Source organism: Macrobrachium rosenbergii, chromosome 34, assembly GCF_040412425.1.
Source record: "Macrobrachium rosenbergii isolate ZJJX-2024 chromosome 34, ASM4041242v1, whole genome shotgun sequence".
Lineage (NCBI taxonomy): Eukaryota > Metazoa > Arthropoda > Malacostraca > Decapoda > Palaemonidae > Macrobrachium > Macrobrachium rosenbergii.
In genome coordinates this window covers 6,480,586-6,507,666 of record NC_089774.1, presented here as the reverse complement: position 1 = coordinate 6,507,666, position 27,081 = coordinate 6,480,586, and the positions used below count along the sequence as shown (strand labels likewise).

The following is a 27,081-nucleotide window of genomic DNA, read 5'->3' as shown; positions in this document are numbered from 1 at the left end:
CACTTCAACAGTCCTGTGCAAGCAACACTGGGGTGCAATTAGGCCCGAAAAAGTAAACAAGAGCACGACACCGCAACATTAGGACCACACAACACGGATATACAAACCTCTCGACCCGACGCCAGTCCACCAAAGGTTAAATGAAGCAACACACGTCAAGTCTCCATCTCTTTACTCTACACTACATGAGCAAATCTGAGATAAAACCTGAAAGTGAAGAAATACAAATCTCTGGAACACGAGGGAACTCTGAGTGAGAAAGATGCTATACAATGGGGAGGATTCTTTTTGGCAAAAAAATCTGTGCTTCCAAATGACTCGAAAAAAAATTTCATATTCCAAAGAAAACTGTACAGTTCTGAACCTGAAATGAGATGTCGGAAGAAACCAAACACTTACACTGCAAATTTTAATACTTTACATATATGACCTATCTTTGGATAATCTACAGTCAGACTGCAACTAAGGGTAGCGGCTCCAAATGTTGGGCAGTGCGTAATGCAGAGGCTGAAAGAGAAAGACAGAATATAGATAAACGAGGCTCTTCTCAAGACGGCCAGTTTAACACTAAGTTTTTTAATGCAACTTCAGCAAAACTACACCCGTTAAAAATGTCGGGTGCATCTTATCATAGTCACAATGACCTACGTACATGTTAAAATTCTAATTATATACAATTAAACTGAATGCTCAACAGAAAATGTTAAAATATTCTCGTTCTAAACTCAAGGAATGTAAGATGCAATTAAACCACCCAGTTATCGATGTACTGAGTACCAGCTTTGTTTAGCCATCTAAGGCTCCATCTGAAAAAGTACTTCATTAGCCACAGAGTAATCTTGCTAACTGAGGCAAGGTAGAAGGCAATAAAACTCCGACAACCCTTTACCTAAAAGTAATGAGACCCCAACCTTTTACCTTTAGAAGATACAAGGAGGGAAATTACACTGCCGTCAAGTTGTTTTTACGGAACGTAAACTGAAAAACAATGCCTAGTGAACAGTCAAATGTCAAATTTATGAACAGGTGGTCAAACTTTTCCTAAGACGTCTGAAAAAGTAAGATTAGCTTCTATTCCCTACCACTGACAATGCTGACCAGCACTGAAAATGACCATATTATCTTTGCTGATGGAATCACACAACGAACATCATCTGAATCTTCTATGCAGGTCGAAACATTAGCGTTGTAGTGCATTGTTTGACGCTACTAAATATTGTCAAACGAACCTGACTATGTGACAATGACTGAACTTAAAGGATCTCGTGTTTAGTTTATACTATCTAGGGAATACTAAATGACAGCAAGAAATTAGGGTAACACGACTTTCTCAGTCACATTAAAATAAAATTTTACTAAAAAGAGGGAGGTCTCCAACTTTTGACGATAATTATCCTTGCATCTAACAAACGGACATTCTACGATATACATGTATATAGAAAAATGGAACCTTTCCCATACACACACACTGGAATTCCAAGGGAAACGCAAGCATGTCTGGGATATAAACTTCCACTTCACCCTTGCATCATATGTGAATGCATTAACTATCTACCTTTCAATTTCAAATCCTTAAATCATTTTCAAACCAGCTTCTCAACTTCTTATACTCTTAGAATACCCCAGATTTCAAAATTTCTAAATTGCAACTAATACACACCTCTACTGATGAGTTGACAGACATCTTAGTAATTAAATATTTCTTTAAAAAGGCAATTCATTTTACAAACTAACTGAGAAGAACTGGATAATTGTGGGGGAGTGACACCCACACAAACACCATCTCTATCTGAGGGACAAAATTATAGAAAATGCAGTTGAGAGAGATGATCGTTCATTTCAAGGAAATACCGGTGTATAAAATCTTGAGCAGTGCATCAACGCATTTTCAGATGTAATGGTACGTGAGACAATTCTAGGAAACTGCATGGTGAAAAATCATGGTCAGTCAATGCAAAGTCTTCACATAATGAGTTCTTCAACACCGACAGCCTACATGGCTTCCATGACAGCTCAGAATGGAGTGTAGAATTTCTCTCTGAGGTATGAAAGGTGGTAAACTAGCATTATGTCTACTGATCTGAAATGTCCTCTACTGAATACAAAAATCTGGAAATGGCCTTCTATACACTAGCAGTTGTGTAATGGACCCTGCTCCCTATAAAGATCTACTATCAGTTCCTGAAAATATTCGGCGTCGTCTTGAATGTACAATTAATTTTCATGGTATTACATCTGCCTAAAATATAAGATGTCTTATTGAACATAAAACACTGCCTTCTTTCAAAGGCTGTCTCACACCACGCCAAGGACAACCCACTAGGGTAAATGTGAAGTACGTAATAGTCTAAAATGAGCTGCAGAGCTCATTGTTGTCCTTAATAGGCGATATTATGACGAAGACCAATAAGCTGGTACTAACAAATAATGAAAATGGCGACCACACTAATGAACCGAACGTCACTTGTTTGTCAGATTCAAAATATACCCTAGAATCATAATTACGACTAGATTTAAAATATTTTCCTAAAATCATAATTAAAAATCGATTTAAAATATTCTCTAGAAATCATAATTAAAATCGTTTTTAAAATATTCCCTAAAATCATAATTAGAACTACTGTGCTGACCTAGAGTAACCAGACCACTGACTAGATGGGGGACTAAGCAAATGGTTTACTATTAAATGAGTTTTTGTTTAAAAATGGAAGCAATGCTGTGTTTAAAAATGGAAGCAATGCTGGAAGTTAAAGGAAGACAGGATCATCTCTCCTACAAAGAAAGTAAGAAATGGAGTGCTGCCAATTTATAATACATGAATCCATAAAAAAAATCTCATTTCCTACGCACTGATAAGGGAACTAGTTAATGATCAGAAGTGTAAAATTGTGAGATTTCCTAAATACACACACAAAAAATCGTGACGACAGGAAAAAAGACAGGCACAGGGCACATTCTTACTTCCAGTTATTATAGCATATCTATGACAAGATTCATTGGAAAACAGAAAAAAAAAAAAACTGGGGGGACGAAAAAATTAACGTGTATCTTGAGTTCATTCACGTTGCAAACGATTTTGTACCAAAACACAAGATAATGCAAGACAACACGGCATAAGCAGTATTTTTTCCAAAAACCAACGGGCTTCGGCAGCAAAATTACACCAAGGGAAACCTGAAATAAGACTAACCTACGCAGAACAGTTAATGAAAACTAAGGTTATGTGCTGAGTGGGAAATTTATGACAGCCGAGCAGTGAGCCAGGTCTCGACACCTGAGGTATGTGGAAGTTTGCCCTCTTAACGATACTTGGAAGAGGAACTTAGCCAGCGTGTATTCCGAGTCGGGATTTGCCAGGAATGACTTCTTTCATTTATTCACGTCTGATGCTTATTCATTACCACGTTTACTATCATCCGGGGAATCTTTGCTACTGCACCGTAAAATAAGACACACTACCTCTTTGGGGATTAGAACCACTTCTGATTTACTAAGTGCACACTTAATCCACATAGTGTGGTTACTGGATCTAGTGTTGGCCTACTGAATGGAATGGAATATAAAATTTGGGGCAGAGGCCAAGCACTGGGACCTATGAGGTCATTCAGTTCTGAAAGGGAAACCAAGAATAAAAAAAAAGGTTTGAAAGGTGTAACAGGAGAATAACCTCACAGTCGACTACGAGACAACTGTTAGGAGAGGGTGGAAAGAGAACATGAAAGTAAGTACAGTCAAAGAAACGAATTGGGTTGCAGCTAGGGGCCAAATGGACGCTGTAAAGAACCTTCAGCAATGCCTACAGTGCTCTGCATGAGGTGCACTGACAGCACCAGGGGGTTGGCCTAGTAAATCAAAAGTCTGAGGTTCAAATTCCCAAAGATGAATGATGTCTGATCATCACCATCATCACTTTTTTGTAAAAGGGGAAGTGAAAACTGGAATAAGGCATGGTTAAAGAAGTTGGACAGCCAGGCGAAAGAGACTAAAGGGAATGGACAAAAAGCGAAAAGACTAAGAGCAAGGAATCTCGTCAGTTAAAGGAACGCAGCAACGCAGTCTTAATTCTGCCTTCTGTGCTGTGGAACTACCACACAGGTAAATGCAACATTCCTAGTCATAAAAAGATGGCTGACTTCACTGCAAAACATGAATCTTATGACTATTAGTATTCAAAATGTTTTGTTACCCTCATTAAAAGTTTCAACTTTTTCTTCTTACGATTTATTGTTCCTTAAATATTCATTTATTCAATACCTGTGTTAACAAAATGGGCCGTTCATTAAAATGCTAAAATATCACATTTTATAAATATGGTTTAATTTCTCATTTTAATAATGGAATGTTGTGCTTTTTATTTAGCGGGCCATATTAAATCAAATTTTAACATTCTAATGCTTAAAATAATTATTCCACATTAATTCAAGCTGTAAATATCTGACAAATTTTAATTTCACCTAATTAAAAAGAACACTGTAATTTTAACAGCAATGGATTTTTTAAGTGGTTGGAAAAGTCTCCATTCCACATTTAAATCAAATTGACTTCAGTGCAAACATTTTTTAGGCAATTTGTATTGATGATGAAGATGAATAGTATTATAAATGTACACCACTGTAAGATGACAGCCCTAGTGAGGTGAGCAATTGGCCTTGCAACTCGTTTGTAGCGGACAACGAGAACAGTTTGTTAGAACGCGATAACTTACAAGTTATACTGCAATACTGGGGTATCACTACCAATATCTTTAGATGCTTCTTACTGGTAAGCTACAATGTACTGTACTTAAACAACATGTGTACGTTAAAAGAATCTTTTTCACCTCTTTAAATCACTATTGTTTTCAGAGCAGCTGCTTATTCCACAATGACATGGCTGTCACCAAAGTGGTAAGAGCCTACCAGACTTTATAAAAACCAAAGTACCTGTACTGAAAGTTAACGGGAGACAAAAAATATTAAAAACATGACAGGAAAACAATTCACTACACTACAAATACGACACCAGACAGAAAGCAAAAATGAACATGATCAAGACGAAAGCATTTGGTCACACGGAAACATGTCGCGATTTTAGCTTCGCTTTTTTCACTTAGTTCCTGAAGACATCAATTATAAAGCTGTACTCCTATTCGCACTGCAAAAACGACTTGTGTAACACTAATACAACCGAGATTCTACCATCAATTTCATTAAAGTTTTAATTTAAAAAATATTGAAAATCATCCAACCAAACCACTGTGGTCTTCCTACTTGTGGAACTTCAGGAAAAGATTTTTCTTCGCAGACAGCCAATATATAAACTGAAGACAAGTCCTCTAACAATAATACATATAAGCATGACCTAGAGTAACGGCACGTTGCGTCCTTATACTTGTTAAAGTCTATTAGGGAATTTGTTCTTGACTACATTTTGCATTCATTCTACGACTGGTTCAAACCTTCACTTGTCTTCAAATGAACTACTTTGTGAAACTAACCCTTTGCTACAAAAGCTTGTCATGTATTGTCCTGCCTTATGCAGTTTCCCTAATGAAAAAACTCGTCAGAAGGCAGGCCAGCGGTGGCAAAGTATCTGATGTGGTCACAATCTATGGACATCGCATCTGAATACTTATCTCTGCCAGCATTTGCAACGAAAACACATTTTCACTTCCTTACCAAACCCACCTTCCTTGTGTTTTTTCTTCAAGTAATGTACCAGCACTTTTGAGCAAGTTCTGCTGGGCTAACAAGAAGCATCGTAAGGGGCAGAACCCTTCCATGAATGCAACTGAATTGAAAGATCTTTCAACATCACTTTTACTTCATGTCACTGAAGCATTGAGTTAATATCTTAAAGACTGCAAAGAGTTAAGACTGTGTTCTCCAATCTTACAAAACTGTATCTGTACAGCACTGGGGTTTCCGCCAGGCCTTGGGGATGCTTCAAAGGACAAGATGTCAGCTGCTAGATGACCTGAAAGGAGAAACATTCACTCACGATCAAAACTTACCTTGAGACAGTCTTACCACAGCACTCATGATAAGGATCTTCACTTGCCTACGACGACGACCGCGACCTCCTCCGCGACTTCTTTGGGAGAGATATCGAGGAACTTCTTGAGTGCGATCGGCGACGCCTCTTTGACCTTTTGGGCGTGCGTGATCTTGACTGCGACCTAGACTGATAACGATCTTTCTTCTTTGAATAACCCCTACTCCGGCTTCGACTCCTGCTCTTACTATACGACTGCGAGTACCTCCTACTCCTTCCCGACCTACTCTCTTCGCTCCCATCCCTATAACTTCGGCGGCGCTCTTTATGCGAACGACTGCTACTGTGTCTGTAGCCCGAGCGGCTGTCGTTACTCCTGTCTCTGTACCTCTTCCTATCCCGAGTACTGCTTTTCCTACCCCTAGATCTACTTGTACTCCTGTGTCTGTCTCTGGACCGGTCTCTCGTCCTAGTTCTCTCTTTCGATCGGTTCCTGCCTTTCGATCTGGACCGATCGCGACTGTACCGCCTGTGTACGCTCCTCTCGCTGGGACTTCGACTGACATCTTTCTTTTTCCTCGAACTCTCCCTACTTCTGCTACGACTCCTGTACCTGCTGTACTCCTCCGAACTCCTGCTCACGCTCCTGCTTACTTTCCGTTTTTTCTTCTTCTTGTGTTCCTTCCTATCATCTCTCTCCCTACTCTCTGACCTGCTACTTCTCTTTCTGCCATCTCTCCGCCTCCTCTCTTTGCGCGATCTTTTCCTCCGCTTCTTCTTCTCCTCGCTGGAGGAGCGAGACTGGTCGCTAGACGACGACTTGGAGTCCTCCTCCGAATCTATGCTTTGCTCGGAGTCCTGAGACTCGTTGTCTCCCTTAGCGGAACCATCAGGACTGACGTCATCTGGCTGAGTCGAGTCTACTTCTGGGTCTTGAGGCGGTACAAATTTCATTGGTTTTATGTTCCCTGCAATTGCAAATAAAAACTTACATTATAAAATATCCAGGTCTTATTTCCATGAACTTTTTCGTACCATGAATGCGTAAAGGGCCCACCTAGTAACAAAACTAATTACGGATAAGTAGCATTCATCTTCTCAATTCTGATTATGATTCTACAAAATATTTTTCAAATACTGTACAGAAAACTGATGTTAGCAATACCATAAATAACAGCAGTTTCTGGTAAAATAAATCCTCTAAGACCTGAGTTTCATGGAAATTCAAATACATTTTTCTGATCCTTTTTACACAGAAAATTAAAATGTCATTACATTTGCAATTACAATTCAAAGCACAGTATTAACGATAAAACAAAATCAACATAACTTTAAACTAATTAGGCAATAGGTAAAAACAGTTAGGTGATAGACTGTTGCCATTTACAGTAAAATATTACTGCAGCAGTGTAATGTTTTGTCTTGTAATTTTATCATAGGTTTCCAGCCTCTAATAAGCTAATTTACTTTCATCACAACCTCATCAATCACATTATGCTCACACTCTGTAGTTTCAAATGCTAAGAGAGAGAGAATCTCAAGTCTTCCTAACAAGAGGAGCAATTGTTCACAGATGTACTAAACGGATCTACTGGTAGGTACTAACTACCCTCACCAGTTTGTCTCCAAAACTCTAACAAAATATTTTTGCAATATTAATTCTTCCATTTCCTCTCAATTCATATCTAACCTAGCATTTTAAAAATTCAGTTCGCTTTAACCTCTTGAAATAATGTAAGTATAACCTTTAACCTTTACTACTGCCAGGTTTTGTTGGCAATGGTTTGTAGAACTATATTTTCCGAGCTGTCTTCAGCCTACATTTTGCTTTCAGTGTTTTGCACTTCGATTATTTCATGTGTTTTGACTCAATTTCTCATTTTTCTTTGTTTGTACAAAGTATTTTTGTATGCTAACTATTGAACTAGTTACAGCAAAAAAACATGTCCACTGGGCTCTCTCTCATTTGTGGTGTTTGACATACTGGCTAAGGTTTTTCTGCATTACTTTATTTCTAAGTACTGTATTGGCTAGTTTTGTATTATTATTGATTTTGTAACTGTGTTTAGTGCTCTTTCAGACACCAGTTTAACTGTATTAACTTTCACTTACAATTTCTGCCTTTTACCAGTCAAAGTGAACTATACCTTACCGTCTTCCATTTATACTGTGTCATTTTTGGTGCATGGTATATGCTGCTTTGTCTTGTTGCAACATTTTAAGCTTTCTGATGCTTATTCTGTTTCATGTATAGTTTATTTTTCAGTGCATATTGTAGACAATGCAGCAGCAATTGCTGCTGGTGTTCCTTACCCTTGCTCACCTATGAGCTGTATCAAAACTAGTCACCTGTACAGTGTTTGAGTTGAGGAGATAAGATCCTACGTTGTTAACAAGCTCCAAAAACAATTCAAGTTGGTGCCAGGAAATTCTCTACAAGGGTTTGTGCTTTCGTAGGAACGACAGAATAATCATTCCAAGGAATTTCCATTTTTCTGATGATACTCACGTTCATTAACGAACATCAAGCAACGCGACTCACCCGCAGCAGTCGGACTGCTCTCTTTGGGTTCCTGCTTTCGCAGCCTCCCGTCCTCCGACTTCTCCCCCTCCCTGAGAGCGTTCTTCTCCCTGGCCGCGTCTTTCTTTTCGTCTGAGTCGGAGTCGGACTCGGCCGCGGACTGGGTCTGGTGCTTGTCTCTTTCGGCCTTCTCTTCCGCCTGCAGCCGGAGAAGGATCTCTCTCTCGGTGGCCTGGAAGTCTCGGCGCTTGCGACGGATGGTCTCCCGCAGCTCTTCGTCGCTGTCCGTGTCGCCGTGGTCGCTGCCTCGGTCCACGCCCGACCCTTCCCCTTCGCTCTCGCTGTCGCTGTAGATACCCAGCCCTGCAATACAGACTCACAATACTATCCCTTTCTGCTGGACACACAACCTAAGATCTTTTCAACCATTACAACCTATACATTGAGTTCGAAACTACAGGCTATCTTCCTACTTATGACCTAGTGTCTGTTACCTATCTGTAAAGGACAATATTCTTAAATTTATAAAAAAGGCATCTCAAATAAAAATTGACAGTGGCAACATTCAATGAATTCAATTCAAAAAAACTCATTTTTGCTTGGACACTGGGTCACTAATCAGTGTTTGTAAGTTATAATCCGTAGTGAGCGCTCACGCAATTTGCACCCATGCCTGGGGAAATGTTAGATAAAACTTAATGCTGTACACAACTGTAAATTCATCCCAATCAATATTCTTGAATTTGGTCCTCCCTTTAATAAATGGTTAGTCTTGCGGTCATTTCTCTAATCTCTCCTCTGTCCTGTGCACTTTGTTTGGTCTCTGTCTCTATTTAAGCTCCTCCTCCATGAATTTCTGGGTGCTCCCAAAAGTTACTGTCCTGCTAATTCCAAATTCATTTCTCTACCATCCCATGGCTGACCAATCTTAATCCTTGTCTGTCTCTTTACAAAGGTCATTACTACTGTTCAAATGATTTTTTGCTTAACAGCGATGTAATCTTAAGTGTTTTCATTGGTTTGCAATTTGGATCCTGGGTCCTGGATGGGTATGGGTTTCATAACATACAACTGTCAAGATCAACAATGCTAATGGAAGTTTACGAAAAACCTCTGCTACAGTACTGTGGCCTGGAGAGGTAAAACACTGCAATGTTCCATGTCTACTTGGCCCTCAGCAAAAATGACGTCTAGTTTTTACGACATATTTTTTCCTTGGGCATATGTCCACTTGCTGTCTAATTTCTTGTTTTGCTATCTAATTTCTTGTTTTTTACTTTGCAAAATAAAAAAGAAATTTACATCAGTCATTTAAAAAGATCCTTTGGACAAGGTCTATAAGCCTACTAATGACTCATTGGTCTTGTTAAATTAAATCAATTACATAAAATGAATTGCATCTCCATTTTCTCAAGTGTGCAATACTTGTCTGCAGGTAATAACTTCCCTGACGAGGCTCTCAGCCTGCCAGGGGCCAGGGTAACACCTTCAGGAGTTACTGGCCATTCCCTCTGTGAGGGGGAACAGTAAATAAATGCTACATCTGACAGGACGTCAATCACTAAGGTTCTCTGCTTAATGAAAGGGTAACACCTCCTGAAGCCACCCCTCTCAAGGAGAGAGAGCTGATGGCCAGTAGAAATTAATGCCTCTGCTTCTTTTCCAGCGTAAGGGTCATTTTTTCCAGAGACACTCCCTCCCAGGAAATGGCAGATAGTAAAAATTGAAGTTCTTTTCAGCTCATTTAAAACTCAATAATTTATAAATCCCTTACAATGCCAAACAGGCTAAGTCATGAAAATTATTTGAGAGAAGTCATAAAACTATTTTCTAGGAATGAGAATAAAATATAGAATTTAGGCCAAGCGCTGGGACCTATGTCATTCAGCTCAGAAGGTCTGAAAAGTGTCACAGGAGGAAAACCTTGCAGGTGCACTGTGAAACCGTCGTTAAGAGAGGGTGGAAAGTCCGCTGGAACAGAAAATGAATGGAGGTACAGTGAAAGGAACGAAAGAAGGCAGTTGCAGCTAGGGGCCAAACGAATGCTGCAAAGATCCTCAAGTGACACGGCCGCAGCGCATCACACGAGGTGCGCTGATGGCACTATCCCTCCACTGGACTTACAAATAAACATGTTGACACTGTCAATTACTATTTAAGACACCTTCCTGCCGCTCCATTTTTCCTGCACACATTTCAAATAACTGATGTTGACCGTTACCCTCATCACCTAAGCTGCTGAATCATCCTAGATATTCTGGTACATCTAAAATGTAACAAACGGCTTGAGAACAAGTTTGCTCTACCTTTACTGATTACAAAATCTGGCGAAGTATCAAGGTTCAAGCAAATCTTTTCTGCAATTTTCAAAGGCATTACATTTCCCAGATCCTGCACATCAAATGGTGACTTAAGTTACTGGTTTCTAGTAGGGATACTGACATTTTTGGCCAACTTAAAAACAACAAACATTATGCAAGGCAACTCTTAAATAGTTCCCTTACAAAGCTGGACAAAATACTGGGGCTAGGCAAGTAATTTTCCCATCTGTATCGAACATTTTGGCTAGATGAACTCAAATGGAGGCCAATACTAGTTGCTCGTTCAAACGACAATTAATAGTATCAATTACAACCCTAAAAAAAAAAACAATTTGTGAAATTCCTTCTAAAGGCACAGTTCAGGACTTCAAGACAATGACTCTCTGGCAGAACTTCATTTCACAAACCTACAGGTAGTGCAAACTTGCTTGGGCTTCATGCAATCATTTCACAATCATTAGCCAAGGTCAAATAAATTCAATACCCCCAAAATTAACGATGAGAAATGAACCTTAAACGTTATTACTTGGGGTAATGAACGCTCTTGAATAAACATTTTCAAGAACCAAAATGGAGCAGCAATTCTTCCCGAAGATATTTTTCTCTAAAACTGTCTTTGCAAAGCTGAGGTGATTTGAAGGTACAGGTGCCACAAGATATTTCTAAACCTTTTTCTAAACCTTATCAACCACACCCTAAACAGTTCCTCTCCTACTTGTACGTTAGTTAAACAAAACCCTAAACTTGAATTCACTGACAATATTTCTTCTAAAACTAAGGTATGTCACGAGAACTCTTCATAATCAATTATGACTAACTCCTACTTTCAACGTAACTGACATGGCTGCAGTGATTTTCACAGAGCAGCCTAAAAACATTAAACAATGGCTCAGACCGCTATTATATCTATCAGTGACACATTACAACTTGCATATCAAATGACATAAAAAATGAAGTCACCTACAAATAAAATATTGCCGCTATTAATTGCATTCTTTCGTACAGAGCGCTTATAAACCATCTTACCTTTACAAACTACAGCAAACAAATAGCACCTAAAAGTAACAATCACCTCAGAGCGTCAACCAACCACAAAGCATGTACCTTCCTCAATCACCTACGATCACTTGACCGTCCCTAAGCAAGAGCGCTAAACACACAGTAAGAAGCCGGCTAAGAGTCTACTGATTGTTTACAGAAGGGAGGGGACTGGAAGTGTACAAATGCACGATGAATTAGCAATGAGTGGGGGAGGGGGGGGGAAACGTGAAAATCAACGGCAGACTTTGAAGAAGGAAATGAAAAGCAAAGAAATCTATCAACATGAGAACGGTTCGTTTCAACTTACCAATTCCGCCAGACAAAGAGGCAAGGGCCGAGTTCTTCTTGACCTGAACTGCTGGGGCTTTAGACAAAGACAGGAACTTTAGTGGTGTTGCGGGAGAGCCCGGCTGACCAGCCTTACCACAGTAAGCAGATACAAGCTCACTTCTATAAGGGAATTGACTGTTTTATTTTGAGAGAGAAGAGGTCGCCACAACACTCACTAACGAACTCTGCACGGCCCAACAGGCTGACTTAAATTTATCATCACCGCTCCTTCCCCTTTCTCAGCCAGTCGGGAAAGAACTTCAGCAAACCAACAGGGAAAGCCTACAGTAGTCCTCTACATAAACTCTTACTAAACCCTTTCACATGTACATGAATGAGACTTATTTACAAATAAACTGAAACAAATTTAGAACAATAAAAATTTACTCTAAACAAATTCTTTAACAATGATCTTATTCCAATAGTGCTTGTCAAATTTTTTAAACTACCAAACCCAACCTCATGACTGATCTTGTTACTGACAAAGACAGTGCGGTAATGCATACTCTGACTTATCATTTTTTTGAATAAAATTCTTATCGTTGCAAAAATACAATTCTGCCTTCAACCGCCTTAACAAAGATACTCAGTACATACAGCACATTCGTTATCTACTGATTAATTCTGATTTATTTATACACCTAATTATCCATTTATTTACATTTGTATATTTTTGTTCTTTAATGAAAATGAACACCTACAAAACACCAAGTTACCACAACATATACTCTACAGTGATGATAAAAGCAATTATTACAGGTATTATCATCAATCAATGGTTTACTTAACCAGCCCAGTGACTTGTTATTCTTAACTTTCATATGGCTAACTACAAATCACTATTGTTATAGTTTGTGTTTGGTAAACACTGTACATCTGAAATAAAAGACCATCAACTTCATTACCATGAAGTCTTTGATTCAAATTAGTTCTCTAGTTCTAAGACTAGAATCTCGGACTTAACATTTGAATACAAAAATCTGTTCTTATAAGTTATGGGTTCCCATTTAAAAGTGATAATTTTGACTAACAAAAAAATACTATCTGACCATTTTCAAGCCAAAATGGTAATTTAACTAACTCAGCTTATAAAACAAATTCCATTTTTCTACCGTCCTCGACCTGATTACGCTGAAAAGTGTTCAAAAATGAACTTTCATAGGGCATTCCTTAATAAGTGAAATAGGACACAATCGACAATTCTACTTGCTCAAATTTCAAGGCAATTATCCCCTGATGTTACCACTTTCAATCTTGAAACTCAATCATAATTTTTATGTTACATACAGCACTGTCTTTGTCATATTTCTATTTATATTTAATTTCACTCACTGTTGTGGAGAAAAACATACTGAATCTTACGTCATCTGAGAATACACAGTGGCTATGAGCTCACAGCAAAAAATATCACACAGATTATTATGGCATCACACTCTCAACTAGTGGAAGCTGTTCAACTCTGAATTTTGAAGAGTAGTCTATTTAAATTTAGATAAACAAAATGCTGACTCAGTCCTTTTAACACGCCAGTCAGGGTTCTTCGCCATATCTTTTCAGAACTTAACTACTTGTCTTCCAGTTCCTTAGGACTCTTGCCCACTCAGTGGACCAACTTTTCAACTACGTCTGTCCCTCCAGCTTTCACTCCTAGTTTGTGAACAAACCCTCCATGGTAGCTCTCTGAGAGAGCAAATATACGACTCAGGGGTCTAGTTAATATAATTATAAACTATCGTAATGGGAACTAATGAAAAGACTCTTCGTTATCATTAAAAGCGAACTGTTAAAACTTTGTAACAACTGCTAACTCTGTGATACTAGCTGCAAAACAACGTACACTAGTTTGCAAATGTTAAGCCATAACTTACACGTTCGTTTCATGAGACGTTTTAAAGACAAAAAACCTTATCGATGTTTTCCTCCACTTAATTCCTGCACACTCATAAACCCTAAAGCCATCCTGAAATAATACAATGAGGAAATCAAACTGAAGATATCTGACATAGGTACTACTGATTACAAAGTCTCTTAGATTGGTAACCAACCCACAAACCCAACCCTCTAAAGTGATATCTTGCTACCTGAAGAATATTCAGCTTTGAGAACTGCTCATCCCATAGTGAACGTATACTTACCCCTGAAATGCAAGCAAGCTATTAAAGAGATCTAAAGTAATCGAAAATAGGGAGTTGCATACCAAAACATTTTGAGCTGTGGCCTCAGCCACTGCATGGCAGTTCGTCTATACAAAAAAGGAATCTGTACTCCATATTCAATGACATGTTCTTAAAACTGAGTGAAGATTTTTATTTTCATGTGTTCAAAAGATCAATGCTTTAAGCAAGGTATGAATATTTATATACAGATGATACAAAATATAAGTAAGTTCGACTTTTAATAAGTAAAAATACTGGACTTTGGTAAATGTCTATACACTTCTATAATGTAAAAGGAATCACAGTTTTTTTTAGTCATCTAAAGTGACTGGTAAGTGTGTGATGCACACACAGACACACACGGCAATCCACTGTCTTTCAAAACTGTCAATTAACAAGGTCAAAATTTTGAAGTAGCAGAAATGAAAGCTTCTGAAATTACAAAAAGCTAAACAAAATTCAAAGTGGAAAACTTGCAAGAAAAACAATTTCAATATCAAATTACAGAAGACTTGGGTTAAAAGACATTGAAACTAATTCAGAGCTTTTAAAAACTGCGCACACTTTCAGAAATTCAATGTTATTTATTATTGCACTTATCAATACAAATTTATGATGCTACTTACAAGTAGGCAATTGGGAAAAATTTCGATAGGACTAATCTTTCCTTGACAAGTTATAAAGCATCTTTTCTATACAATATATTATGATTAAACAATCTCATCAATTTCATGAGAGAAATTTAAGAATAGAAAATAACAAGACAGTGAGTCAGGTACAAATCATCTTTGGCTTTGAAGATCACTTCTAGGATAATCTCCGGTGATTTTTATCATAGTAACTTAAATCAGTACTACTGGGGCATGTACAACTATATTCTTTAAAACAAGAAATTCACTTTTCCAAAGGGGAAACTGACATTAGATTACAAAGTACAGTACTATATTTGACGGCAAATAGGACGCAAAACCAAAAACCGGTCACGAACCTTTTAAGTGACGGCAAGGTCTTTCTTTACTTATGTCATCCCTGTCAAAGACGACTGAAATTCTACTTTATCACAGCAAATTAGAAAGAAACTAGAGGTTCTTGGCAGTGTCCCTTTATCCCTAGATATGCTGCATTCTACCTAGGTACCCTGTGGTCTTTCCTAACCTGGATGTTCAACTTCTCAAACTTGTCATGATCTGTTGTCATTCACTGTTAACAAACAAATCTATTGGGATTCTTTTACTATTGACTTTAGTAGGGTCAAACCTTACATTTTAAGTAAATCAAAAGGTACTTCACCCTTTTTCCACCAATATTTCACAAAATTTCTTACGCCTCAGTAACGTACTTTGGGAGATGCAGATAGGGTTGGTCTGTCATTAAGAATGACAATAAATAAAAACAAACTGTACAAATATATGTACTATTTTCAACATTTCCTTATAAAATTTCTTACAGTGACTTGAAAAATCCCTACAGGGCTGCCCAGATCTCAAGTACTGTTAGTAAAGTATGTGTTATGTTCAAGACCTAATTTTTTTTGTACCAGTTTAACTACGCAACTAAAACATTTCTGAAATTATAGAGATGGCCTAAAGGGCTTGTTCTTAAAACTGAAATAAAAGACAAAGCTGGGTAATTCTTAGGAAGTTTGACAGCTATGTGGGAGGAGACCAACGGATAATGGTAGAATGCAACTAAGGGCTGTATGAGAGGTGCAAAGAACTTTTCTACCTGAAAACAGCATGCTGCAAAAGGCACAATGCAAGCAGTACAGACCACATCATCACAGCCAAATTGTTTTCTGTTCCTTCCAAATTGAATCACAGGAGTAGAGCACATTTTCCAGTGCCCTATATGCCATCAAATACAATACTCACAAGAAAAAAAGACAATGTTCAACATTCAGGAATGTACAAGGCAGCTAGAATCACAAAAAAGAAATGAATACAAAAGGAATTCGTGATACAGCAGAGAAACGTAATCGTCTGTACCTTTCATGCGCGCGCGCTGCACCACTTCCGTGCACACCTCCACCATCATGTCTGTTGTGACATCGAGCAGGATTTCGGTCATCCAACGCCGTAATTTCAACATCTGTGGGGGGAAATATCTTTGAAAATGCATACTCACACACCTCCTAACTTTTGCCTTAAACTAGAAAGCTAACGTGTTTAAAAGAAGATAATTCTCGCCTAGTCAGAACTACTTCCCCTAAATATATCTGCTTCCTGAAAACCAAGTTATGACTTTCCTACGAAACCGACTATTTTTCATTACCTAGAGATCTGTTCTGGGAAAATTAAAGCACCTTCACATCACACTGGTCTTTTACAATAAATTACAAATTTGAAGACAGAAGCACAATCCACATACTGTAGTTGGTGGCTATTCGGATACCACTGACCTTGAGGTAAGGTGCTGAAAGAGATAAGGAACCTCCTGTGGACTTCTGGATTCCTTCATGCAACAGTCTAACCAACAGAAACCTTTGGAAATATTGCTCTCTTAACCAGGATAATACCTACACTCAAGAGAAAGGTGATCTCAAATCTCTGCAGATTATAGCTCAAGCTTTGAACTAAGTTCTATCAAATTCATTACAAACTGTTAATGGGTTTTCACCAGATAAAATCTGTCCTTTTAACTAAAGATGAATTTTATTTTGGGCTCTTTTCTATCGTTCTCTTATACACATCTTTTGATGCTGTCAGTTGAAAGTTTTAGCGTCTTGCATTTATTTCATCTCTGGAATAACTTTAAAAGTGAATGCCATTAGTGGGCCAACTTTCAAGATGCCATACATTTTCTACTATACAAAAATATACTTGTTTATCCTTATTTAAATAACTGAAAAATCGAAAGTTATAGGCCCAGACCCACGAACAGAAATAATCAATTCTGACTTTCCTGAACCACTGGGGAGAATGCCGTACCCTCTTCAGTGACATCTAATTTGAAAATGCGGCTGCTCCTACCAACACTAACCTACTATACACAAATCTAGCGCAATATTTTTGATATCAACCACCTTAAAGCACAACAACACGAGGTACATTAAAAGAAGGAAAAATTCAAAAGTTCCTTGACCACACTCGAGAAGGAGAGCTGAATAACTACCATTTCTTGCATCTTTTCCTCCTCAGTCTTAACTGGCTCTGGTGATGCGATCCTCCGCCTCGGCGGCTTTTCCTCTTCCTCCTCTTCCGCGTCGTCCTCCTTCGCCCCGTCCATGTCGTGCCCGTCTATGCCGCTGTCCTTCGGGGCAAAGCGCGTGCGGCGTTTGCGCGCCATGCTGCCCAAGCCCGGCGTGGTCGTTTCGGGGCTCGGCGACCGGCTGTGGTCGGACGCGTCGCTGTCACTGTCCTGAAAGGGACGTGTTTTAGACGACAACGTTCCAGGGAAATCCAGGTGGTCGTGTTTCAAGGGAACCTCAACATCGGCTTTTAATCTTTTATAAAATTTCTACGATAACTTCTTCACAATCTCCTAAAATGGTCTGGACAATGAAGAGTTCAGATAACCCAGGAAATATCACTCTCTTCAGCTGACACCTGACAACAGCCAGGCCTGCTGCATCACGTTCGCCATACTTACAAATTTACTTTTCCGCGGCACACGAGGCTTCCCATCGTTGGCGAGATCCTCTTCCAGAATCCGTCTGGCTCTGGCTTCCTCCTCTCGTTTTCTTCTGAGCATCTCCTCTTTCTCCGACATCTGGCGTTCCTTCTCCATCTGGTCGTGACAAAAAAATTATGTTCAAGTGGATGGCATAAACAACTCTGACCATTAATATATTTCTTTATACTGACCAACAATTAGACACTGATCATGAAGCTTGACATTTATCTACACACCTAAATTCTCAAAAGTTCCTCACACTGAAATTCCTTTTTACGTAAATAAATGAGATTGTCCAGAACTGTTTAACATTTATGGGTTGCAACAGAAGTAAGGGTGTGTTAGCTGGGCATACAATTAAAGCAGAGTGCCTCTGTTCACTATGACCTCTCAATCTGTGTTACCTTACCAACCCCTACGCGTAATATTAAGCTTTCCCAAACTTTCTGAAATGGTATTTATTTTTGTTTCCAATTCAAGACAAAGAAAGGTGTTTAATAATCAATACAACAACAAAACCTCAACAAGCTCGTCCTTACTTTTCTCTGCTTCTCCCGTTCCATCTTTTCCAGCCCCTCACGAATCCACGCGGGCAGCTTCTTCCGCTGGGCTGCGTCCAGCTGGAAATCTGCCTCAGCCGCCCCTCTGTCTTGGTCGAAGGACCTGTGGTGGAAATCTCGCCCGACTCTTTCCCGCCTCTCGTTCCTAGAGAAGTCACCCTGATAGTTCTCGTTCCCGACCATAGGCCAGTTATACTCACCCTGGGAGAACAAAATAGGAAATACATTAGGGCTCCCTTTGTCAACTGGTGTCAAGAACACTTAAAATGACTCTACTGTACTAAATAAATTCTTATACTGTATAAAAAATAATGCAATGTGTCTACTGAAGGGTACAAAGACAATTACAATCCATAGAGAGAGCTTTAAAAAAAAAAAAAAAAAAGGCTTTAGAAATTTGTAATTGCTACTGGAGACCTTTTGAAGCACTAAATCAAATTTTATTGCAATTCAAAATGCTTTCTACAAATTTCCCTACTTTGATGCTTTACAACAAATAAACCCTCATTTCACTTAAAATCCACTGAAGGTGCAATGCTTTCTACCTTCTACTTGTCACCCAATCCCTTTTGGCAAAATAGAACACGGCAGCGAAAACTCTTCACTGGTATAATTCTCAGAATGAAGTAGATTAACATGACAGTTATCGTACCAGACTTTTGTAAGAATTGCCCAAGATACGATCCTGAATGAGAACTGGAAATGGATGTTGGACAGCCAAGTCAGGGGAGCCCAGTACAAAATGATGACTAGTTACTAGGCAGGAGGCAATGCACCCAGGCTTAAAATGACACTGCACAGAACCTTTAATATAATTTTACAGTGTGATACATTTATGCGTTCCACTCCGTATGAACAAATCCCACAGCAGACACACAAAATGAAGCAATGCAGCCAAAAATGATGAGGAAAATACTGTATTTAATGAGTGAACAAATGGTCACATTCATCATAACCTAGTTACAAAGAGATTGAGAAACGTAAACAAAACTCAATGAAAGTATTCATGACTTTAATAATAATGAAGACATTTACAAAATGTAAACAGGGCTTTGCCAAACAACAAACACTGGCGTACAATATCAAGTTGCCTTTAAAAACAAAATGCAGAGGTACGCACCCACAGACTACCCGAGAATATTCTTGTACCAGAGAGACCTCTCCCAGCAGCTAACATCGCTTCTTAAACGCGTCTTCCTTTTTCCTACCGTCAATTACGTAAATCAAATGCGATATCATAACACCACCTACCTAAAGGGAGTGCTCTTACGCCGTTCGTGAAATGACGCTGAAAATGCTGGTCAATTAATTACAGTAATCACAATGTCTTTATGACAATTGAAATACCACACTCGTCACCTACCTTACTGGAGAGGTTTACAACATACCAAAGCAAGGACCACTTAGAAGGCCAATAATGCTCATTTTCATACTTCTCGACACATAGCGCAAATGCTTGTGGGCTTGCAAACTTCACATGTGAGCTCTACAAAGTCTGACGTCTAATTCCATAGACCCTTTTGGCTGCAAACTGATAGCCACTTTTAAAATCTCAAGCTGAACTTATTCCAAAGAAATTTAAGTGTGACCACAATTATGAATGTTAAAGCTGTATAAAATGGGTAGTTTCATAAAATGATTAGTTGTCAACTGTACTAAATAGGTAACCTCATGTGTTGTATCATCAATATTAGCCAATTACTATGTCAACATAATGAACAAAAAAAGATGTGTATAATTTTATCCCTAATCATCATTTGAAATAAGAATGTTGACTTTGCAAGGCCCTTATTTTAACCTTCACTGATTGAAAACTATGAGGAGGTTAGCTAGTGGACTACTATAAAAAAAAAAAAAAAAACCTAAGGATTTTAGAGAACTAGGTGGAATATTAAAAGAATAAATTGGCCAAATGACAGACATAGAAAATACACCTTTAGAAGATTATGTAGTTGTAGTTTAATTTTAAGAAGTAATTTTATTAAGAGCATTCTGCTAAAAGACGACTCTCAAATTGTTCGTTGTGCCCTGAAAAGTACGGGACACTGTTCTGTCATTTCCTTTTCCCAGATATCAGCCTTGCGTCAGAAGGGCCGAGGAAATCGCAGCCTTCCACGGAAACATGCACCATCAAACCTCGACCTTTCAGATTCACAACGTAGATTACAAACCGAGGAAGTATAGGTATCTAAGCAGCAATGCTGACGTCCGAGGCGCCGCTTCCGATACACACCTGCATCGCCAGGCCACGGGCGGCTGAAAACTCATTACCACACAAAGCAGCAAACCCTGCTTGGCTTACGTCTTTGATGTTGTACTGCTGAGTTGTGGTCTCCTGTCCCGACGCTTCGTTGTTGCTATAGGAGTCCACAGGCCACCCCCAGCCCCAGCCCATCCCTGAGGTCTGATTGGGTAGCCAATTTCCGTCTCCACTCCAACCTTCCCACGACTCTCCTGGAAAAGATATGAATTTATTATTAATACATAATTTCGATTCCACAGGGCTGGTCCAAATGGTCTCTTCTTATGCGAGTGAGATTAAGACATTAACCTTGCTTTGAATGAATGAAATTGGGGCATTGGGTCTGATTTGAATGGAATTATAGAGCAAAAAGTCACTCTTAAAAAGGGTAATTGTAGCATTCAAGCCTACCTAGTACTCTTGGTCCCTCTTATTTTAGGATATAAATGTTATCAATTTTATATTGACTTCTTGATTTCCCATTTCAATGTGCCTCCACTCCTACAAAATGACAAGCATTCTTTCAATCTTGATTTTCACAGCAGATCCTTTTACTTTATAACAATTTATGAAGTCAAACAAGCACTATTCGAGTTTGCACCAAAGCACAAACATCCAGTGGCTATTAAGCTACAGTTCCCAAACTGCTTTCAATTACAGTACAACGCACAGGCTTACCATTCTGTTGTTCTCCACCATTGGCAGAAGGACCCTTATCGTCCTCAATTTCCATGTCCATTTCCCCGCCAGCCGTTGCATTGTCTTCCGTCGGAGGCGCTGGTGGACTAGAAGACACATCGGCCGTAGACTGCGTAGGCTCCATCGACTCTTGCGAGGACGTGGTCTCTTTCATCTGGATCCACTGTTTTGCAAGCTCTGCCCAGTCTACGGAGGATGCTGTTTTGGAGAATAGGAAATGTATTAACTAAGGAAGGATGTAATCGCAGTTCACACTCAGAAACTCTGAGAGATGAAACTGAAGGAAACTTTGCGGTTGTACTGCGAAACAATTGTTAGGAGAGGGTGGATTGCGATACACGAAAGATATGAACAGACGAACAAAAGAAGTCGCACCTAGGGCCCAAACGGACACGGCAAAGAACCTTATGTAATGCCTAGAGTGTAACATGTGAGGTACCCTGTTGACATTAACACCCTACAACGAATGTGGTTGTACTGCTAAAGCATTAAGTGTCTCTTACCAACCCCTGACCTATGAACACTCTGAATGATCGAGAGACTAGTAAAATGGATATGGTTTTTTATGTCATGACCTAACACTGGCTTAAGTTTGATCAGACTACAATTAAATAGAGCAAAAGTTGAGTATACCTTAGTTCAACCAGAACACTGAGCTGGTTAACAGCTCTCCTAGGGCTGGCCCGAAGGATTAGATTTATTTAAGGCAACTCTGATATATAAATTGATGGACGATGACAAGGGCATTATTCCTTTGTACCAAATCTGACTGAAATCCATTTTACTGGGTCAGAACTATGATGACAGCATTGTTCATAATGGCAAATTTGACAGACAGACATGCATGGAACAAATGGCAGAAAAACTAGTTCCCAATGAGGAGAAAACTAACAAGACCTCACAAAATCAAATTACATTTCAACCACATAATTCATAATTTAAAAATTGCAAAAACATCGTGTCAAAAAGATTAACATTCAGAAAGGATACAATCAAATATTTAGTATCACAGTAAAATACTCTACTTTTTCTATATCATTGAATTAACCATCGCAAAAGCATAATGTTGAAAACATTAACATTCAGGGAGAATACCTTCAAATGTTCAGTAATCCTGATAAAATACTTTACTTCTTTCTACATAACTGATAATTTATTAACAATTGCAAAAGCATACGTTGAAAAAATTAAGATAAACACTCAGAGAGCATACAATCAAATGTTTAGTAAGCCTACTTTTTTCTAGCACAATAAAATCAAACTCCTACCACATGGTACATTAAAAAGTCAAACACGAATAAATGACAAAGTAAGCAACTAACCTTCCTCTGGCTTCATGTTCTGATAATGTTGGGGCTGTAGAGCCCAAGACGCCCACTGGGGGGCTCCTGACCACATGTTGTTCATTGTTGCCGAAAACTGAAATAAAACGATCAAAAGTTAGTCCGCAGTTTACTTTGAAATCTTCGATATTCAGTCACCTGATACACAGGATAACCTCACAGTTGCACTATGAAACGACTGTTAGGAGAGGGTGGAAGGGAAGTTACGAGGGAAGAAAGAGAATATGAACAGAGGTGCAGTAAATGGAATGACAAGGGCTGCAGCTAGGGCCCTATGGGGACACTGCAAAGAACTTTAAGTAACGGGGCCGCCTGATACATGGTCTTAACATGGGAACCTAATAATGGCCATGATTTTGAAGAGAACATGTAACTACATAAATTAGACATGTCTGGCCATAATATACTTGGAAGTATACATGACATTTAGACTTGACAACAAGTTTAGGTGGTCTGGACACGAGGGGAGAAAGGGAAAAGATCAGTAAGTCGAGAGAAAGATTACAGATAAGATCGGACAGAACGGGAACTCTCTAAACGTCAGGTCCACTAGACAGTCAGAAAAACCTTTAGTAAAAAAATGTTAACAATTACATTTAGAAATCTGTCAGTTAATTGTGTATTTTACTATTACAGGCAGTCCCCGGGTTACGACGGATCCGGCTTACGACGCTTTTCAAATATATTCATCAGAAATTAATTCTCGGTTTATGACGCATGTTCCAGGGTTACGACGCGTTGTACACCGATCCAACGGAAGAAATATGGCTCCAAAACAGCAGAATAATAAAAATTTGGAGTTTTTTCTGAAAAAAAATAAAAATTTGGAGTTTACATCGAAAACACCCAGATTAAAAATGTTTTTCCTAGTTTTTTATGACTTTCATGATTTTTCAGTTTAGATTTTCATTAAAAGTCAGGTAATTTCGTAAACTGGGGACTGCCTGCATTTTATTATTAAAATAGGTTTACCAGACTACCGAGCTGTTATCAGCTCTCAAAGGGCTGGCCTGAAGGATTTGTTTTCATCTATTTTATATTTTGTCAAATTACACCTTTTCATATACTTTAATTTGACTATTATTAAAAGGCAGTTTTACGATGGGGTTCTTCTTACTGAGCTGTTAAAATCAGCGTTAACTGAAAAATCGTCAAAAATCCTGAAAACCTGACTTTTAATTTGGGTTTTGAAAACGATTATTTTTTGAGTTTTTTCAAAAAACCTCAAATTTTTATTATTCTGCCGTTTTGGAGCCATATTTCTTCTGTCGGAAACCCTGGAACATCGTCGTAAACCGGGAACTAATTTCTGATGAATATATGACCATTACAGTCGAACATCATAAGCCCTTCAAACCAGGGACTGCCTGTTTTCGCTGGGGATGTGTACCACTAGCCCCCGCGAATAGCTCAAATTCCACGAATACTTAAAACCCCGTCTAAGAACGCTTATAACGGCCTATTTTGATAGTTCAAAACACCAAAAACCCTCTGAAAATGCTTAAACCTGAATTTTTTAATAGTTTTATCATAAAAAGTGCATTTAGTCACATCATGAAAGTATGAAAATACAGTAATTTGTGAAAATTCCTCTATGAAAAATACCACGAATAGACAAATTTTCCAAGAATAATGTGTACAGGCAGTCCCTGGTTATCGGTGGGGGTTCCGTTCCGACGGCGTGACAGTAAGCGAAAATCAACAATAACCGAAAATTACTGATTTCCGGTTATCAGTGCCAATACGCGATTATTGGCGCCGATAAGCAGAAATCGGCACATATCGGCGTCGAAAATTGCCGATTTTCATTGCTGGACAAATGCCGAAAAACTGGATCACCGATAACTGAGCCCGCCGATAACCGGGGGCTCCCTGTATATACGTTCCCGACAAATCCTCAAATAGGTGAAGCCACAAATCTGGAACCAAGAATAACCAGAGGTCCACTGTACTTTACAAACGGAATAAATAAGCAACAGTGTTCACTTTGCCACTGTTATAGGCTAACAGGCCTGAATCTTTTCCCGGACGTTTCTAACACCCAATGGACGGCTTATTTCCTAATTTTTGGGGGGCAAATGTTTAACGGACAGATGCCGTTGCCGACCAGCTGAATCCCCACATTCACCCACGCTTGGGAAAGGCGACAAGCAACGGCCTGACCATTCTCAAGAGTAGCGACCGAAAGCTAGCCTAGGCCTCTGGGACAAGATCCGAGTCGATCGCCTGGAAGACTTAATCCCAAACGAGATTAGATTAGAGCAGAATTAAAGAAGTTGGACAGACAAGCAGGAAGGATGAATAAAAGTTTAATTACGTCGCCGGCGCTGGCGGATCCTAGGGGGGCGGGGGGCACATGCCCCCCACCACAAAAAATGACAAAATAATGTTAATTTAGATAATAATGACATAAATGATTAATATAAAAATGGAAAGAAATAAAATTGACTAAAAACTGCGACAAAAAAGTAAAAAAATATATATATTTCATATGATAAATTCTACTATAGTTAATATTAATCATTTCAGACTTAATTAGGCCAAATCTGACCAAGACTAATTATTAAAAGACTTAATTAATTTAATCGTAAAATTATCGGCTTCGACAGAACTCTTTGACCTGACCTGACCTGACCTCGGATTGGACCAGAGAGCCCTATTATACAGGCATAAGGACTAATAAGAGGTTATTTTAGTAATTATTAATTAATCAAAAAGGTAATTAAAGGATTAATAAGCGAATTCAATCGTAATTATCGGCTTTAATTACTAGGGCTTTCTAGGGTATGTCTCTCGATGCCCCAACGACAACAAACGTACCCCAAGCTTAATTCAGGGGTATCTTTTAAATGCAAGTTATTTATCATGTTAAATATGTATAAATAAAGCCGTAATAAGAGAAACATTGCGATAAATAAGGAGAGAGAAGCGGAAATAACCACAAAAACAAAAGACGGGTCGGAATTGGCCCTCGAGCCCCGAATCAATCCAAGCAACGCCCAGATGTCTCTTCGAGTCCGGCCACTGAACGCCCACAAATGGATTGCATCTTGCATTAATACACTCACGTCCCGCCCGCGGACGCCCAAATCGCGACGAAAACCAGGCGCCAACGTCTAGAATCCCGACGGGGCCATCGGAAAGAACTGGACGACGACACCAACACAGCAATGGCGACCGTCGGCGACTGCGGCGGAGCGTCTTCAGCGGACTGTGGTCGACTTTGCTCCTCTGTCGCGGTTAATTTGGTTTTTTTTATGGTGATTTGTGTTTAATTAATTCGTTTTTATTATTCAGGTTGTTCTTTAGGTCGTCGTGGGTTGGGTTGACGTTCGTTTCGGGCGGAGCGTCTTCGGCGGGTCGCGGTCGACTTCGCGCCTTTGGCCGGAATAATCGGCTTTGTTTAAGGTTATTATGGGAGATTTAACGCTTAATTAATTAATTTTTATTATTTTTAATGTTCTTATTTGCTTTTTATGAATTTTTAAGGCATGGATTACGCTCCAATAACCGATTATTTATGGCTGACAGCGATGGACGGTTTTCTGTACGCTGAGAATGTCTGCTGCTGTGGGTGACAAGACTCTACTCTGTAACGGCTCATCGTAACTTGGTGTATAATTATTACATTTGTGTATGTTGCGTAATGAAGCTACACTGAATTCTGCTATATATCAATAAAAACGTCTCAGATAACTTTTATACAGTATACTGTAAAAATTAATTGCAAAATAAAAACGTATACGAGGCTAGAGAAGCAATTTATAATTATGGAACAAAGGAATAGGATTGTGCAGTAGCCTGGAAATATGGTGGAATTGTAGATATTTGATAATTATTTGCATATGTTGCAATAGATATTTCTTCAAACTTCACTTTATAACCAAAATGGGAGATGTTTTACTCATTTCAGTCTCAAAGGAGGATAAAAGAGACCAGTTGATGTCCTGCTTTCCAAAGCTATAAAAGAATAAGCTTTTTTTATGTTTAATCCCAAAAGCAAATACAGATTGTAAATAAACAATGTTGTTATGCTTTTGATAAAGTTTAAAATCAGAATTGCATGTATATGTATATAACTATATACGTAAGATATTTATGGATCAAAATATTGAAAGGAATAGACTAGTGAGGCTTAATATAGGCCTATGAATATATGAATCAGAGTTGGCAACAGGCTTGATGAAATACAATATACAAGAGATAAGAGACTAATCTTTCTGTTTTTTTTCTTCTTTTAAAATCTAACTATATATATATAGACAGCATCAAGGTAATGACGT

General features: G+C 38.8%; 1 protein-coding gene across 2 annotated transcripts; it reads right to left on the bottom strand.

The window, feature by feature from the left end:
* Positions 1-155: 155 nt before the first annotated feature.
* LOC136856121 (arginine/serine-rich protein PNISR-like) lies at positions 156-26,193 on the bottom strand. Of its 2 annotated transcripts, XM_067133770.1 has the most exons (12): positions 25,867-26,193; positions 22,778-22,874; positions 21,435-21,653; positions 20,817-20,968; positions 18,494-18,715; positions 17,931-18,068; positions 17,454-17,699; positions 16,328-16,430; positions 12,164-12,220; positions 8,516-8,857; positions 5,993-6,941; positions 156-507 (listed from the first exon to the last, which is right to left on the bottom strand). In XM_067133770.1, the coding sequence occupies exons 2-11, from the start codon at positions 22,860-22,862 to the stop codon at positions 6,040-6,042; spliced, it is 2,466 nt and encodes an 821-aa protein (XP_066989871.1). In that variant the 5' UTR covers positions 22,863-22,874; positions 25,867-26,193; the 3' UTR covers positions 156-507; positions 5,993-6,039. The 2 variants fall into 2 exon arrangements, with proteins under 2 accessions (XP_066989871.1, XP_066989872.1); XM_067133771.1 differs by lacking the exon at positions 12,164-12,220 and having other exon boundaries at positions 25,867-26,011.
* Positions 26,194-27,081: the final 888 nt, after the last annotated feature.

Excerpts from the sequence above, each read along its gene's own strand:
- LOC136856121 (XM_067133770.1), bottom strand. The coding sequence starts at position 22,862 with ATGAACAACATGTGGTCAGGAGCCCCCCAGTGGGCGTCTTGGGCTCTA. Across the intron at positions 16,431-17,453 it reads AGGAAAAGATGCAAGAAATG|ATGTTGAAATTACGGCGTTG; the intron begins GTAGTTATTCAG and ends TTCCCCCCACAG. Across the intron at positions 12,221-16,327 it reads GCAGCGCGCGCGCATGAAAG|CCCCAGCAGTTCAGGTCAAG; the intron begins GTACAGACGATT and ends CTTTGTCTAAAG.